At 38.0% G+C, this 15636-nt stretch overlaps 1 protein-coding gene and 1 long non-coding RNA gene across 7 annotated transcripts in view; one reads left to right on the top strand and one right to left on the bottom strand.

The window, feature by feature from the left end:
- Window positions 1-15636, bottom strand: part of LOC109539926 (1-phosphatidylinositol 4,5-bisphosphate phosphodiesterase classes I and II) — a 46105-nt gene that overhangs the window by 204 nt on the left and 30265 nt on the right. Inside the window, exons 7-21 of one of the 6 annotated variants that reach the window (XR_007282554.1) lie at window positions 14146-14411; window positions 13819-14087; window positions 13552-13762; window positions 13139-13268; window positions 12924-13068; window positions 12675-12869; window positions 12428-12620; window positions 12163-12374; window positions 11853-12111; window positions 11645-11801; window positions 11287-11557; window positions 10430-10684; window positions 10317-10368; window positions 172-1256; window positions 5-127 (exon numbers count right to left, since the gene is read on the bottom strand). Coding sequence is in view for 3 of the 6 variants with exons in the window: in XM_048670816.1 (XP_048526773.1) it covers window positions 9072-9184; window positions 10317-10368; window positions 10430-10684; window positions 11287-11557; window positions 11645-11801; window positions 11853-12111; window positions 12163-12374; window positions 12428-12620; window positions 12675-12869; window positions 12924-13068; window positions 13139-13268; window positions 13552-13762; window positions 13819-14087; window positions 14146-14411 (2728 nt within the window). In the remaining 3 variants the exon portion in view is untranslated. Of the gene's footprint in view, window positions 1-4; window positions 1257-5796; window positions 10369-10429; window positions 10685-11286; window positions 11558-11644; window positions 11802-11852; window positions 12112-12162; window positions 12375-12427; window positions 12621-12674; window positions 12870-12923; window positions 13069-13138; window positions 13269-13551; window positions 13763-13818; window positions 14088-14145; window positions 14412-15636 lie in introns of those variants that run through there. The other 5 variants (XR_007282555.1, XR_007282553.1, XM_048670816.1 and 2 more) reach the window with 5 other exon arrangements.
- LOC109539937 lies at window positions 5144-5723 on the top strand. The gene is made up of 3 exons (XR_002172146.2): window positions 5144-5252; window positions 5310-5488; window positions 5538-5723. It is a non-coding gene; the product is annotated as an uncharacterized LOC109539937 (long non-coding RNA).

The following is a 15636-nucleotide window of genomic DNA, read 5'->3' as shown; positions in this document are numbered from 1 at the left end:
TTACGTGAGCCCAATTTGCTCTTCTTCTTGGTCTCTTCCATGGTTATCAGTCTAGCCTCTGATCATTCTAATGCCGGCAACAACTAAAACGACCACTGCAGCGTATTTCACTACTAAAATCCATCAACTTTCAAAAGAATCATCAGTTTTCCTAAGATTTTTTCCAGTTACCAGTCACAACATCTTTTGAGAGCATAGTTTAGAGCCAATCTATTCCATGCAATGTGGAAGGAATTTTGAAAATTTTGACTTTGAGTTTGACAAAGGACAGCCTTATTGAAAAATGGAGCAAACCAATAGAACCATTTATTGCTCCTAAACCAAAGGAAGGCGACTTCTGAAATTTTCAGGGTGTGCAGTACAAATATGCAGCTAAAATTGCACAGAAAATGTTAAAATTGCATTGAAAATCTGCCCAATGATCGTTTGTTTGCAAAGATCCAAACTTTAGTGGTCAAAAAGTGAGCACCTGAACTTAGTGAACCTATACATACAAATTTTTTTTCTCACTGCTCCAAAACCAAAGAAGGGCGACATTTTAAATTTTTAGGGCAAAGAGAAAAAACATTTTGCTAAAACTTTGCAGAGATTGATCTAAATCCCCAATACAATTGATTTTTTACAAACATCCAACCTTTAGGTGCTAAAAAGTGGGTCGCTGAACTTAGCAGATACACAGCGAAAATTTCATTCTTCCAAAGTACCGATTTTTAATGACCCTTCCAACTTTAGTATGCAGAAAGCGAGCAACTAAGATCAGCAGGTACACAGAGAAAATTTCAATGCTTCAAAACCGAAAAACGGACAACATATGGAATTTTAGGGGCATGGATTGGATACATGCAGGTAAAACTTTACCAAGTTTTACTAAAATTAGTTCAAAAAATATTTTTCTTAACCAGTCAAACTTTTTTCATCAAAAAGTAAGCAACTGAACTTAGCAGGTTCATAAAAAAATGCGTTACTCCAAAATGCTAGTGCGGCATCTAAAATTTTACTTTGAAGATAAGAAACATCAAGCTAAAACTGTACAGAGTTTCACTCCCAAGTCCCCAAAGCAATTGATTTTCTACAAACATTCAACCTTTAGGTACCAAAAAGTGACACCGCGAAAATTTAATTCTTCCATATTCAAGACGAAGTCTGCATTTTTACGGGCGTGAAGTAGAACCATAAAGCTAAAACTTTACAGTTTTATAAAACTCTAGAACTGCATGGCAACCTGGGGAAACTTATCGAAAGCTGCATCGTGCCACCTGGAAAGAAACAATAAAATGTGTTTAGTACAACGGTCAATCGGTCTAAAGCAATGTTATAGCAAATGAGAAAAGCAAAGAATAACAATGTACAGAATTCATAAAACCTCAGTTGCCATTCGAAAAAGTATTCAGTTCAAACTAGAGGTGAGATAAACGGTTATTTTTCTGTAACAAGGCTACAACGTTCCAGTTGCACGTTAGTAATAGGTTTCAAAATGCGGTTCCAAAAGGAACTCGTTGCTTTTAAAATTTTTCATTAAACATGCGCAATGATGATGGTAGGAATAGTAATGACAAATAATGATTTAGTTTATTTAAAGAATAATTCTTAACTAAAGCTCTTAGATACAATAAAATATTCTAAAATCAAAAACAAAACATGGGTCAGAAGTACCTGCTTAAAGAACAAAAGAACTGTTAATAAACTAGATAGAAAAAATATAAATAAAAACTGATTAAATAAAATATGCGCTTTATTTGCAAAAATGTTTAAAAATCTAATTTTCATTTAAAAATGAATTAACGTTTAAAAATACAATTTTTGCAGATGCTTTTTACTGAGTTCGCAGTATTACCCGAGTTAATTTTGGTACCACCAAAAAATACTTTAAAAAAATATGTCGACCTTACTTAACGCCTATATAACTAACTTTCATTTCATCTTGTGACTGAATTTATATCTCAAAATGGCAAGCTTGCTTAAATGCAGGTGCACATTCTGCTTACAACGTTTATTATTTTACATTTCAACTGTGATGGAATTTTTGTCTTAGACTCTAAATTTGGTCATAGCTCATATGCAAGTGTACATTCTGCTTAGTTTGCTGATTATAGGCATATACATCTCGAGCTAAGTTTATTAATGAGAGAAATCCCCGTTTTTTAAGATATATTACAGAACGTCAGAAAACTAAATACTTACAGACTAAAAATGCTGAATTAATATTTGATCCATATCTGAACGATTATGGATTCTGGAGAACTGAACAGAAACTGCTGCAATTGGATAGAGGAGAATTGGAGATTGGCATCGGTTCTGTGCTGACGCGAACCACTTTTTCAGGTTTATGAGACGGTTCCAAAAAAAAAGGTTTAAATCGGCAAACGGCTGCAGCTAGTGCGAAGTGCGCGCAACTGTTTAGGTTTTATAAGACGGTTCCAAAAAGAACGGTTTAAGTCGGCAAACGGCTGCAGCTGGATAGATCGCTCGACGTTCTCGCATCGGTTCTGTGCTGGTGCGCACCGCCGTTACGGTTTCATGTGAAGGTTCCAGAAACAACCTTTTAATCGGCAAACGGCTGCAGCTGGTTCAAAATGCGCTCAACTGTTCGGTTTTATGAGACGGTTCCAAAAAGAACGGTTTGAATTGGCAAACGGCTGCAGCTAGATAGATGCTCGACGGTGTCGCATCGGTTCCGTGCTGTTGCGAACGGCTTTTTCGGGTTTATGAGACGGTTCCCAAAACAACCGATTAAATCTGCTAGCTGTAACTACGGTTTCAGGTTACACGTTTGTAACCATGTTATTTTAGCGGTTACGTTAAATACCGACCATCCCTAGTTCATAGTAAGGGATCCATGGTTTAGAAACTATTCTTACCAGCTTTCTGCAAGCTGGCGCCCCATCCTTTACTGGGTAAGTAGTAGCCCATCAATCATCCACAGTCCACACGGCACTTGAACACTTAGTAAAAACCTACCCCGAATAGAAAACTTAAATCCTGCAGTTCGCAAGCAAAATAAACTACCGCTCTTGCTTTCGGAAGTTCGGATTTAAGAACGCGATTCACATGACCCAAAGTACACGCCAGCATTTCAAAGCTATAAGAAAACTTTAATTAGTAAAGTGAGACATAGCGAGATGAGTTATAAATACAAAACGATATGAATAGTAAAGCTGCAAGTAAATACCTTAATTAGAAGTTAAGAAGACATTTCAAAAATTTGCTTCTACTTATTCACCACGTAGCTTCAAAGATCTAATTATTTAAATAAATAATAAATGAAATGAAAAAGAAAATGTTCTTATTAGTAACTAGAAGTATTTTAAAAAGTTACCTGTTTTACCTGAAAAATATTGTATGTTACCAAAAAAAGTAAGTAAATGATATAGTTAATTATGATATTTCTAACTTTCCTGGGTATCAGTCAAAGTGTGAAGTAAAAGTTTTTGAAACATCGTTTATTTCATTACGTTTCGGCGAGACAACAGCGCCATCATCAGATTTAAAATTTACATAAACTACAAACACCAATTCACAATTAAAACATGTTGTATAAAAATTATAATTTACAAAGTGTTAAAACATTCATCAGTTTTTGAGGGAAAAAATTCTTCCTTTAGGGAGAGCAAAACACCGGAAAAACTTACCTCATGATTGGTAAAAATCAACGTCCTTTTAGGTCTTTGCCTTCTTGAAAACCTTGAGTTTGTCTGAATTATTTTCTACATTTGGGAGAGAGGTATGCAGGTATTGAGATAAGCAGAAATAGATTTAATTTTTCACTAGAGTACCGGGTGTTTCATACTTATGGCTTTATTAGGGTTTGGTCAATGTTGCTAAGGTTGTCGGTATCTGATCTGAAATTTACTGCTTTTGCATGTTTTTTTATTATTTGTTAATTATTTTATAATTTGTTTCCCTAATTAATATATATGCGTTGTCAAAATCAAAATTATGTAACATTTTTTATTTTCACTAGTATTTTTTAGATGACCATCTGCTACTATAAAATAAATAGCCGTCCGAATCCAGACCTCCAAAATTCCCTAAAAACTTGATTTTTCTTGAAAAACTCAATGCCATTTTTGGGCTTAAATCTAGAACAATATCAGCAAGTCTGGTTTTAATCTTGATCTGGAGCACTTGCAGCCTGAAGGGTGCTGGACGGCAAACAAAACTGAAATAGTCGGACGGATCCTGGCCACCGAAATTCTCTAGCACGAATCGTTTTGTAAAAATAATTATGTTCCAGATTTTAATTTGGAAAAACAATACGAAATCTAAATAGCAGCCTCTTAGGGCGCCAACCGATAGACCATGAAAAATCGTCAAAATAGTTCCACCTACCTTTAGGTTCTTTAAACTGAATTATGGGGTTTTTTACACTTGAAAGCAACAAAAAGTTTAATTTACTGAAGGCACACAAATACTTTGCAGATAATCCGAGATGAATTCATAACCGAACCCTAATGTTGATTGTTAATAAAAACATTAATTTTAAGTTCAAAGAAAATTCAAGGTGTGCTCACTATAGAACACCCTTATTCTACATTAGAGGTTTTGAATGTTAAGTGAAAACAGTCCACTGAGGAAAACCTGACCAGTTTATAAGCTAAAAACTGAGTGAAAAGCACTTGAAATTTGGAAAATCGAACAATCCCTATTAACAATACCCGTACTGTTTAATTTGCGGTGAAATTTGCAAAAGAAAAAAAATGATTGAAGACGCAAATTATCCTATGCAACATTCAAAAGCGTAGTTCACAACAGAACAACATACAAATATAACCCGAAAGCTGCAGAAAGTTTCATTTAAATTCGTCCAAACTATAGGCGCCACAAAGTGAGCAGCTTAACAGACGGCTAGACAGAGAAAAATTAGTTGATCCAAAGCCAAACGAAGGTGACATTTGGAATTTAAAAAAAAATAAGGGCGTGGAGAAGAATGATGATACTGAAACTGTCCAAAGTTTGACTTGAATCTGCAAGACGATCGATTTTTCACAAACAACCAAACTTTCGTAGCCGAAAACAGAGCAACTTTCAACGATGTTTTTCGGGTGCGAACATGCCTTTGAAGATGCATGCCAATCGTGCTTGCGAAACGTCCTGAAGAAAGCGCCAAAAACTCACCAGTTTTAAGCAATGAATTCAGACTCGTTTTCAATAAGCTCTGTAATCATATTTATATGACATTGTCAGAAAACGTCCTCAAAATGCCATAAAATTTGCAAAATCTCTGAGGAATATGAAATCGGAAGTTGTGCGAGGTAAATTTGCGGTAAGCGCTTGAAAACCTCCATAAAATAGCAGCTTTTCTGTTTTAGTCGTCCAAGTTTGCGCCATTGTTTTCTTGGTTATCACTGCTATCAAAATGATTCGTTAACAATTTAAGTCAGAGAAAGGATATGAAATTCATAGTGACCACAAGAAGAAAATTATAAAAACTATTTCCAAGGAAATACATACAATTTGGGCTGGAAATTAAATACATTTGAGCCTGCAAGTAAGTTTTTGGAGCGATACAATCTTTACATTTATGACTGTTTTTTTAGTAATTAAAGTGGGAATTGTGCTTCTTTGGACAGTGGCAGTTACAAAGATCATCTCAGACTGTTAGTACTAATCTAACATAACCAATAAAGCACCAAAAAGGTTTCATTTATTTGCTAAATTATTGTTTTAGTGGTTTAATGTATTGAATAAAAATGTGGCATAAACCTTGGAAATGCAAACAATTATTCTTACCTTTAATTAACGCTGTAATATAAAGTATTATGACTGAAATTAAGGAATAAATGATGAACAATCACATATATAGCACATAAAATCTATTTAGACATTAACATCATTATGAAATACATGTAATACATGATTTAGACGAATATAAAGAACAGTAAAATTATGAAAGGCACAAGTTGGAAAATACAAAACCGTCAGATATCAAAGTACCAAAGTATCAAACGAACAAACCGACTAACTAATAAGAAAAAAACAAAGTTCTGGAATGTACTTCGATCTAATTCAATAATAATTGCAAAGGTTATTTATCATAGAGTTTGTTTAAACCTGTGTCGCTTTGGCAGATTGCTTAGTGTATAGCTCAGTGTTACGATCGTTTGTTTAAGTACATTGACTAGAGTTTTTGGTAAAAAAAACAATTAGAAGATGGAAACGGAACTGGTTGAATGGTAGGCCGTTATCGACAAACTAATACAACATCATCACGAATCTCGACTAAACAAAGTAGATCTACGAGCTATATTGCAATTTTCTTAGGATACAATTTATTATTTAAGTACTTTTGATGCATGCAGACTACTCAATTAAATAATCGGGTTTAAAAAACCAAATCTATGTAGCTTCCACTGGCACTTTCAATGGCTTCAATCATCCAATAAATGATTAGTTTCTAGCAAGAACACATATTTTTTCCAACAAAACTAGTAGCTACATACATGGGTGGTTCATCAAGGGTCTAAAAAATATCAAATTTCGCAAACTACATTCTAATAACCCGCAACAAACCCTCTATGTATATCACTTAATATTAATTGGCTGTTTTATTTTCAAACAGTTTTCCATTTTTCGCGTGCCGTTACCTAAAAGTCCCAAAATTTCAAAAGCCCGTTTTGATAAAGTCCTAGATGTCGCGCTGAATGAGTTTTGGATGTAAACACACGATTGACCTTTTTCCCCAAAAAATCTAAATTCAGTTTGAAAATCAAACAGTTGAATTTGTGGACGTTCCCACTTGAAACCTCATCTAAAATTGCCAGTTTTTCACAAAATTACTTTGAGAGATTTGAGAAACGATGAGATTCCAACATGGAAATGCCCGTTAATCTCAATATACATAACGCAGAAAAGCCTTTCAGTCTCTATAAAAGTGTAGAAGTCACTTCTACGTACAAACTAAATCACAATTCGAATAAACAATATATCGTTACATGTAAAAAGTTCGGCAAAAGTTGATTCATTTTGAAGACTTTTACTTCTCAACTGAACTTGGTTGAGACAAGTCAAGGTTGATTTAATTTACTCAAAAAGGATCAACCAGAGTCGATTAGCTTGTTGATAGAACAAGTTTTGTCCACAGGACTGAGTGCCACCCTCAGACGTGATCCGCCAATAGTTTCTTAAACCGAAAACTTCCAGATTTTAATTAAAATGAGTAAAAACTACTGATTTTTGGGTCATTATTTTGCACAAAGTTGTGGCTTTTGTGTATCTTCTAAATTCAGTTGCTCTCTTCCTGGCGACTAAAGTTTGGAAGCTTTTAAAAAATCTGACATGAACGACATTTAAGGGAAAATTTGTACAAGTGCAGTTTCATGCTTCGATGCCACAATCCTAAAATTTCAGATATCGCCCTGCCATGGTTTTGGCGCAACAATTTTTCTTTGTGTGCCTGCTACGTTCAGTGGCTCACTTTTTTGCTACTAAAGTTTGAATGATTGGCAAAAATCTCACGTGAGTCTGAGTGAAAATGTGAACATGTTTCTACTCCACAATCTTAAATATTTCAGATGTCGCCCTGCCTTCCTTTTGGAGCMACAAATTTTTCTTTGTGTCCCTGCTCAGTTTTTCACGGCTAAAATTTGGATGCTTGTGAAAAATCAACATTTGTGCAGATTTAAGTGAAATTTTGAATAGTTTTAGCCTGACTTTTCTACTTTACACCTGCAATGTTCCAGACTTCGCCTTGCTTTAGTTTTGGAGTAGGATGAATTAATTTTTCTCTGTGTTCTTGCTAAGTTCAGTTGCTCACTTTTTRGYAATTAAATATTGGAAATTTCTAAAAAATCAATCAAAATGCGAATTTCAGAGAAACTTTCCACCYTTTTAGCCTCATATTTTTGCTCCACGCCCTTAACTGTTCTAGATATCGCCTTGGCTTGGTTTWGCAGCATTGCATTTTTCTCTGTGTATCTGGTAAGTTGAGTTGCTATCTTTTTGGCGACTAAAATCTGGATGCTYTTAAAAAGTGAATCGTTACGCGTTTTGAGGTAAACTGTGTAACTTTCAGTCAGATATTTCTACTCCACATGCTTAAAATTACAGAGTTTTCCTTGCTTCAGTTTTGGAGGAATTKATTTTTCTCTGTGCAGCTGCAAAGTTCAGTTGCTCACTTTTTGGCAATTAAAGTYTGGACGTTTGTACAAMATCAATCATTTTGCGAATTTTACTAAAACTTTGYACAACCTGAGCTTCAAATTTCGGCTCCACACACTTAAAATTGTTGGGTTCTCCTTGCGTAAGTTTGGGAGCTAATTTTTTCTCTGTGTACCTGCCAAGTTCAGTTCCTCACTTTCTGGCCTCCAAAGTTTGGATGCTTGTAAAAAATTATTCTTCGTGCGAATTTCAGTAAAACTCTGCAAAATCTTAGCTTCAAATTTCGACCCCACACCAGTAAAATCCCAGTCTTTGCCTGGCTTTATTTCGGAGCAATATTTTTTTTTCCGTGTAGCTGCTAAGTTCAGTTGCTCGTTTATTGGAGACTAAAGTTTAGGTGTTTTTAAAAAATCAATTCTTAAGCGGCATGCAGTGAAACTTTAACAAATTTTAGCTTCACATTTCTGCTCCACACCCTTAAAATTTCAGACTTCGCCCTGCTTTGGTTTGGGAGCAATACATTTTTCCTTCGTTGTCTTTATGTGAAACAAAAACTTGCTCACTTTTTGACGATTACAGTTTCCGCAAATTTATAAGGTTTTAGGATTATGGCTCAAGATTTTGGTCCTTCGAGCCGGATTGGGGATTTTTTCCCCGCTCATTTGAAATTCATCTTTATTTGTTAAATCATCTGTATTTAATGGAAAATCCGTTAATTTTATGTAAACTTGTGTACCAAAATTCATAAAACAGTAAAACCTTTACCTTTACTTTAGAAAACGATCTAAAATTGTCAGGAATACACGTCCAGGTTCGGATTGAAGTAACAACAGTGCCTCTATTTAGTGTATGCATTGAGAACATTGGAATGTCGACTCTGGTTTATTTTGTGCAAAAAAATCGAGAAATGAAACATTCTGGAACGCATCCACCAACTTTTCTATTTCTTTTTGCCCGCAAAAGCATTAAGAGCCCTACTTATACACAGATAGAATGCTCGCATAATGCATCAACTGATTGGTTCTTGATGGCACAAAGGGAATATAGACATCCGGACTATCCGTTTCAAGGGTTTTCGCCGAAGACACTGCAAAAACAGACAACATGTTTAGGCAACACTACAACAATTCATGTTCGATTTAAAAGCAAAAAGAAATAGAGTTGGTCAGTCGGTTTTAAGCGGTTTGGAGTGTTAAACGATTCCATCACCAAGCTAAAAGTCATGCATTTTTACATCAGATATATTGCACAAACGCAGAAAAAAAAAAAATTACATGATTCCTATTACCAGTAAATTCTTATTCTTATGCTACTACTTGTTAGGGCTAAGTATGTTTTTACATTTTTGACTAGATGAGTATGCTAGTTTAATTTAATGCTAAATATTTTATTCTTTGGGTTACCAATACTCGTTCATTCTGCCCGCTATTACAGTGTTAATAATTTACAATTTTTGTCAAACAGCCTGTTAAACCAGCAAGCTTTTTCAGCTTTAAGATTGCAAGTTAATAATGAGCTCATTGGTCAACAGGCTGTTACAAATACAAATTTATTTAAAGACTATTTGGTAAGTGAGAGTTTTGCCTGGCAAAATATTGTCAACTCTTATAGTTGTTAAGTGTTTTTGGGACAGTGCTGCCAACTACCACAGCAATGAATTAACAGAGAATTTATCAAAGAACTCAGTGGGAAAATAGTGAAAAATGGCCCTAAGGAAAGAAGCAATTAGTACTTAAGCAAAAATATCACTTATGTCTCTTTCACCTAACGTCTACTATCACAATGAAACGACGAAAATACATCAACTTCCTAGAGTTTATTTCGCTAAGTCGAATCTAACTAGGCGGGGAATTTGCAGAGTTTTGCTTAAATGCAATCGAAAACCCGGATCTAGAAAATTCCGCAAAATCCCCAACTGAACTGCGCGTGTTTTATTTTTGGCTATACCGAAAAAGGAACTAAGTGTATCTATCAAATACCAAATACAGTGTTCAAAGTGTGTGTTTCGCTTTGGGTTTCAGAGCTGATTGTCGCGTTTTAATCGTAAAAATATCCGTATCGCACCGTCATTGCCTCGAAAAAAAATTAATCAAAAGCGATCGACAATTGGGGAATGAGTGGCGATTGCTTCGCAAAACCGTCTTGTTTTGGAAGTGCTGAAACTTTTACCCTTTAACCAGATTAGGGGCGGATTTATATCACTACGCCGCTGGACTCACCTTCGACTCTCGACAGGCGGGTTTCGAATTCTTTCCGAAGGGCCACTCTTTCCTGAAATGCAGAAAACAAAATTAAACACTGCTCATGCCCTTACTTTGATGTTGCCGGGCACCTTCTCTCGATGCTCCTTGAACTGTATCCGCACAGTTTCGTGTTGTTTCACCATCTCCTCCTCCCGTTTCTTGTAAACGCCGAAAAGTTTGTCTTTAACGGACACTCCGCGATCCAACACTGCGGTCATGGCTTCTCGTTTCACCCTGTTGAGCGTGTCTCGGTTTCGGTGTTTCTTTGACAACATTTTCACTTCCACTTTGTGATCGGCCTGGATTTTTCGCACCAGAATGTTCACCTCTTTATCAAATCGATCCTGAAACAACAAACGAAAAATCACGAGGAAATTCACGTGAAATGTGCTTAGTTGATGGATTATAAGACCTCGAACTGCCAATGAAATGGATTTTATTTTTCCAGTTGCACTTTTTAAATCTCCAAATTCTCTCTCATTCAAAATTGTTAAAAATGGGCAGAAGTTGAAGCCTTTTCTTGCTTTAGAAAATTTGTCAACCAAACTAAAGTTTTGCTCTTTGAGAGCTGCAAGTGCCGATTCGCTCAAGTTTTTCCTAGATTTTTGGCGATTTTCTGAGTTAGAAGCTCGCTTAGAAGAACGAACGAAAGCACTGAAGAAGTTGTTGTTCTCCTAAAGACTAAGTTTCTAATTTTTTTGCTATTGGACAGTCCTAAAAGAAAACTGCATTTGAAACTGAAAAACTCCTTTCTTTCGTTTGCGTTTTCCAAAAATCTCATTAAAAAAACTGAAGAAAACCCTGAATATAACTGCAGCTCAGTACGGTCAAGACGGTTTCGAAATTTGAAACTGGGAACACGTGGATTTTTCTGGAGACTCCGGACAACAGCCCGATCGCTTTTGAGACATTACAAGCACTTTGAAGCTGGAAAAAAATTGCGTACCTTTAGAACAGCTTTCTGATTATCCTGGCGTTGAATCATCACTCGTTCGGCCGTGCTGTAGATAAGCTCGAAGTACTTTTCGCGCAGCTCCTTTTCCTGGGTAGTGTAATCCTTGCTGATGGCTAGCAGGCGCTCTGATTGGCTGCGCGGCAGAGTGGTTTCACTGTCTGCGCAGGTACCCGCTGCTCCTTCTGCGTCGTCAGCCACTGAAGTCAGCGGTTCGACGCTCGGGGATTCAGTGGAAAAAACGCCGCTCACGCTGGTAAACAGGCTAAAGATGAGGCGAAAATCCCATGGGTTTTTGTGTGATTTTAATGAGGTTTTTTGAATTAATGGGAACAGTTGCTGGGTCACTTACATGTTTTTGCTGGAAAGGCGCTTGACTAATTTCATGTTGATTAGTTTGGACTTTTTCTCCGAGTAATCGCCACTTTTCTGCGACTGCAAGGTCTGCTTCTTTTTTTCGAATTTCTTCCTTAGGGCTTCCAGCTTTTTATCCAGCTCGAGTTTTTTCTCTGAAAAACAGCTGAGCTTTATTCGTAAATCTTTCAACTCTGGTTCCTTACCTCTGACTTGTTTGTTTTCCCAAATTTTCTCCAGGGGTTCCACGGGAACTTCCTCGAACTTGTCCTCAAAATCATCGGCTGGAGGCGGTTTATTTACGGAATTTGCTTCCGGAGGAACGGTGTTTTCGACTGCACTTACTGTGGCTGTTGCCGCTGGATTCGCCGCTGGATTTTCCGCAGCTACCAGTTCAACCGAAGCGGATCCCGTAGGAATCGAAGGACGTTGACCAGGACTGCCATTGACTTGTTCCTTGGAGTTCTGAGGATTTAAATAATTAGAAATTTTGGGTAGAGTTAATAGGAAACTCACTAGTGCCACGCTGCTTTTCTTCAGCACTGCTTCCTCCTGTTCGGTTAATTCCAGGCCTTCAGTCAGCACTGCTAGTTGATGGGTGCGCTTATCCAGATCACTTTGGTACTTGATGGGATTGGCTAAAGCGTCGGCAAATTCGGACAGTCCATCTGGAACGTAGTCCTTGACTACCACGTAGATGAAGACGGTTGCAAGCGGCAGTGGCTGTCCTGGAAATTTTCAAAAATCAGCGAGGGTTTTAAACAGTTTTCCAGGCACTGACCCATTTCGGTTTTCAAATTAACATGCCGATATCCGGGACTTATGGAGGTAAGCGGCAATATTCTGTGCCCGATGAATCTGCCTCCTTCCTCATAGGCAACGATTCGAATCGAGGCCAAACCCGGCAGAACCACGCGTTTGAACACAAAAGGCTCTTCATCGTAAACTGGGTTTATTGCGTTGTTGGGGATCACCTGAAAAACCCCCGACAAATAACTTCAGGACCCATCCAGAAGCTTGGAACTTACTTTGGTCTTAAAGCGCTTTCTTATGGTATCGGCAGGCAGGCCATACATTTCCACTTCAATGTAGGTGCCCACTTTCTTCTCGCTGAGAAACTGTCCGGAAATCACCTGGATTTTCACGGTTCCCGCCACTATTCCATCCACGGTGGTGTCAGCAAACGGATAGAAAGTCCGGTCTTGTCGCCGCATAAAATCCGGCTGGAAACCGCAAGATGTTGCACAATTCCACTAAAGTTAAACAAGCCAACTCACTTTCAGCAAATACCCACAACGAAGGTTGTACTCGAAAATGCCCAGGTTCAGTTGCATGGCCAGATCCAGAGTTTGAAAATTGAGGGCAACCAGCTGGCAGCCGGCGTTCCAAAAGACCTGCGGCATGAAGTTCGAGGAATCGAACCTGCACGATTTTATTCGTTTAAAACCTTCAGGAAATTCTGAAAATGTTCAACATTTGGAACGACAATCACCTGGTGCCTGCAGGATATACTCGACTCAGCTGCTTTTTATTGTAGTCGACGAAATCGGTCGGGTATTCTTTGAGCAGCAGAGTAGCTTGCCGCTCATCGAACGAAGACATTTCGTAGTATCTTTTCCTATCTGGAAGCAAACATCATTTTCACCTTCTTCAGGAGAAACATGCATTTTTCTGATCGGATAGCGCGTTAAAACCCCGAGAACAATGATAAAAAGCTAGAAGCTCTAAGGGAGAAATGCGAAAATGATTTGGGGAAGTTTGAGAGTTTGAGCCACTGAAAAGGATTCTGGAAAACAAACCCCACTAGAGAAATCTTCCAAACGCTTCGCCAGTATAAGCAGTTGCATCATACTTCGGTCTCAAACCCTCTTTCGGAATAACCAACATTTACCTACTAAAACTTACTTTCAGACTCATCAAAGCTGACGAAATGCACCGGTTGCACATAGTTGACCAGAGCGGAAATTTCCGCCCCTGCTTCCGATTCCCCAGTGGGCGCCTTTCCATCCTCGCCTCGATCCGTGCTCTTATTGAGCGGGATTTCGCCCTCCATTACTTCAGGCTCCTCATCCGCATCCGTACTGGAACCGTTGGTGCTGGCTGATTCGTTGGAAGCCTAAAGAACCCCATTTTAGAAAACCGTAACCCCTCAACCCTCCAAGATGGTTTCACCTGTCTATTCTGCAGAGATGGAGGATGGTGCAGAATAACCCCATTACCAGTCGGTTTGCTTCCGTTTGCTCCTTCCGGACCTTCGGGCTCTTGATCAGTAGAATTCTCCTCCGGATGTTCTATCACCGTTTTGAGCGCTTGATCGGTGCAATTCTGGTTCTCGATTCCAGAGTCGCCCTCTTCTAGTTCTTTCCTATGTCGATGGTGCTTCTTTTTGTTCTTGATGATGATTTTGCGGCGCAGCATCGAAGGCGGAGGCAGCGGCTGTTCTAAATAGCCAATGGAACCAATTAGTTGCAAATAATTGGAAAAATCAAGTTACTCAACTGTCTTTTAATGGATGGTTTTCTATTGGCGCATCCAAGAGCATCTCGCCGAAGATTTCCCGGCAATAGTTGGCTATTTTCGCTTGTTGCCTCGGATTGCAATGGTTCTCAAATGAGAGCACCACTGGGTAATCGGAGGTTTTAAATGCGCTCTCTGCTATGGCTTCTAGAACTTCTTTGGCCGATATTTCCGGCACGAAAGTGTAACCGTGCACAATTACCGGCTCTTCTGCCCGTCCGCCGTTCCATAAATCCAACTCTACACATCTGGAATAAAGAGGAAATTTTGCAAACATTCACTCTTTTTTGAATAATATATACAAGAGTTTTTTTACGGTTTTGCGAATTATTGTGCTATTCATTGATTTATTAATGATAGAAGAAAACCTAATACTAGAGAGTGAGACTCGCAAAAAAATCCTCTACTAAAGTGGTTCCAAGATTCAGGAGGTTTAATTTCGGATACTCGAATAATTCAGATATTCTGGCTTCTATCTCTTGGCGCTGAGGGATTTATGAAAATCCTGCATCAGCACAAGATAGCTATTGAGATTCCTTATGGAAAAGCTCTTAATGAAATTTTCGATACATTCGATCGTTTCCGAGATATTCATGAAAATTTAGAATAGTCCACCAAGTTTTGGCTCAAACTCTTTTGAGGTTATAAATTTCGACAGAACTTTTAACAAAAAAGACAGCTTTAAAAAGCCCCTATCGAAGACGTTCTCAACAAAAAAACAAATTTTTACCCGTTTCCGAGGTACGGGCGTCTTAAACTTAAAAAAACCCAGATTTTTACATTTTGACTTCTATCTCTTCGGAGGTTGGAAATTTGTAATAAAACCTAATTGCGAAAAAGAAGCTCTTGCCACGGACTATCGAAAATGTCAGTGCAACTGTTGGGCTATTTTCAACCATTTGCAAGATGTGACGATTTTAAGCGTTCACCTGCCTGAAAGGGGGCGAAGCCCTAGCCCGATTTCAAATTTTCTGGCACCCCAAAAAATACCTCAAAATTATTTGTCGAAAATGTGCGTACACCCGCCGATATATTTTCAGCCGTTTCCCATCTGAAGCGCACCAGAACATTCTTGGGCCCCTTAAAAGGGCAAAGTCATATAATTTGTATGCCATAATAAAGCTCCAGCGATGCTGACTCAAAACGACTGTATCCTCTAGACAGCTATTTCTAACCGTTTTAGAGATATACGTATTTTTTGTTTTGAGGGCCCTTTATGGGGCGCAGCTCTTTATGGGTCGCCAACAAATTTTGCCCAAATGTGCCTCATGAAACGTCTAACTTTTTCAATCAGACAGCCAATTATTCTTTCGGGCGTTTTTCAACAAAATTTTTTTGAAATTCACATGATCGGGTCTGGAAACGGATAAAAAGCTACAGAAAAAGTGGCCTTCAAAATGGCGTTTTGTATATTTTCCCGGATTTTTCTGGGCACACATTCCAAAGGAACTACTCTGGCATCGAATTAATAAA

Source organism: Dendroctonus ponderosae, unplaced genomic scaffold, assembly GCF_020466585.1.
Source record: "Dendroctonus ponderosae isolate FM_Combo_2020 unplaced genomic scaffold, Dpon_F_20191213v2 Dpon_F_20191213_1, whole genome shotgun sequence".
NCBI lineage: Eukaryota > Metazoa > Arthropoda > Insecta > Coleoptera > Curculionidae > Dendroctonus > Dendroctonus ponderosae.
The sequence above is the reverse complement of the archived record's forward strand: the minus strand, read 5'-3'. Positions and strand labels throughout refer to the sequence as shown.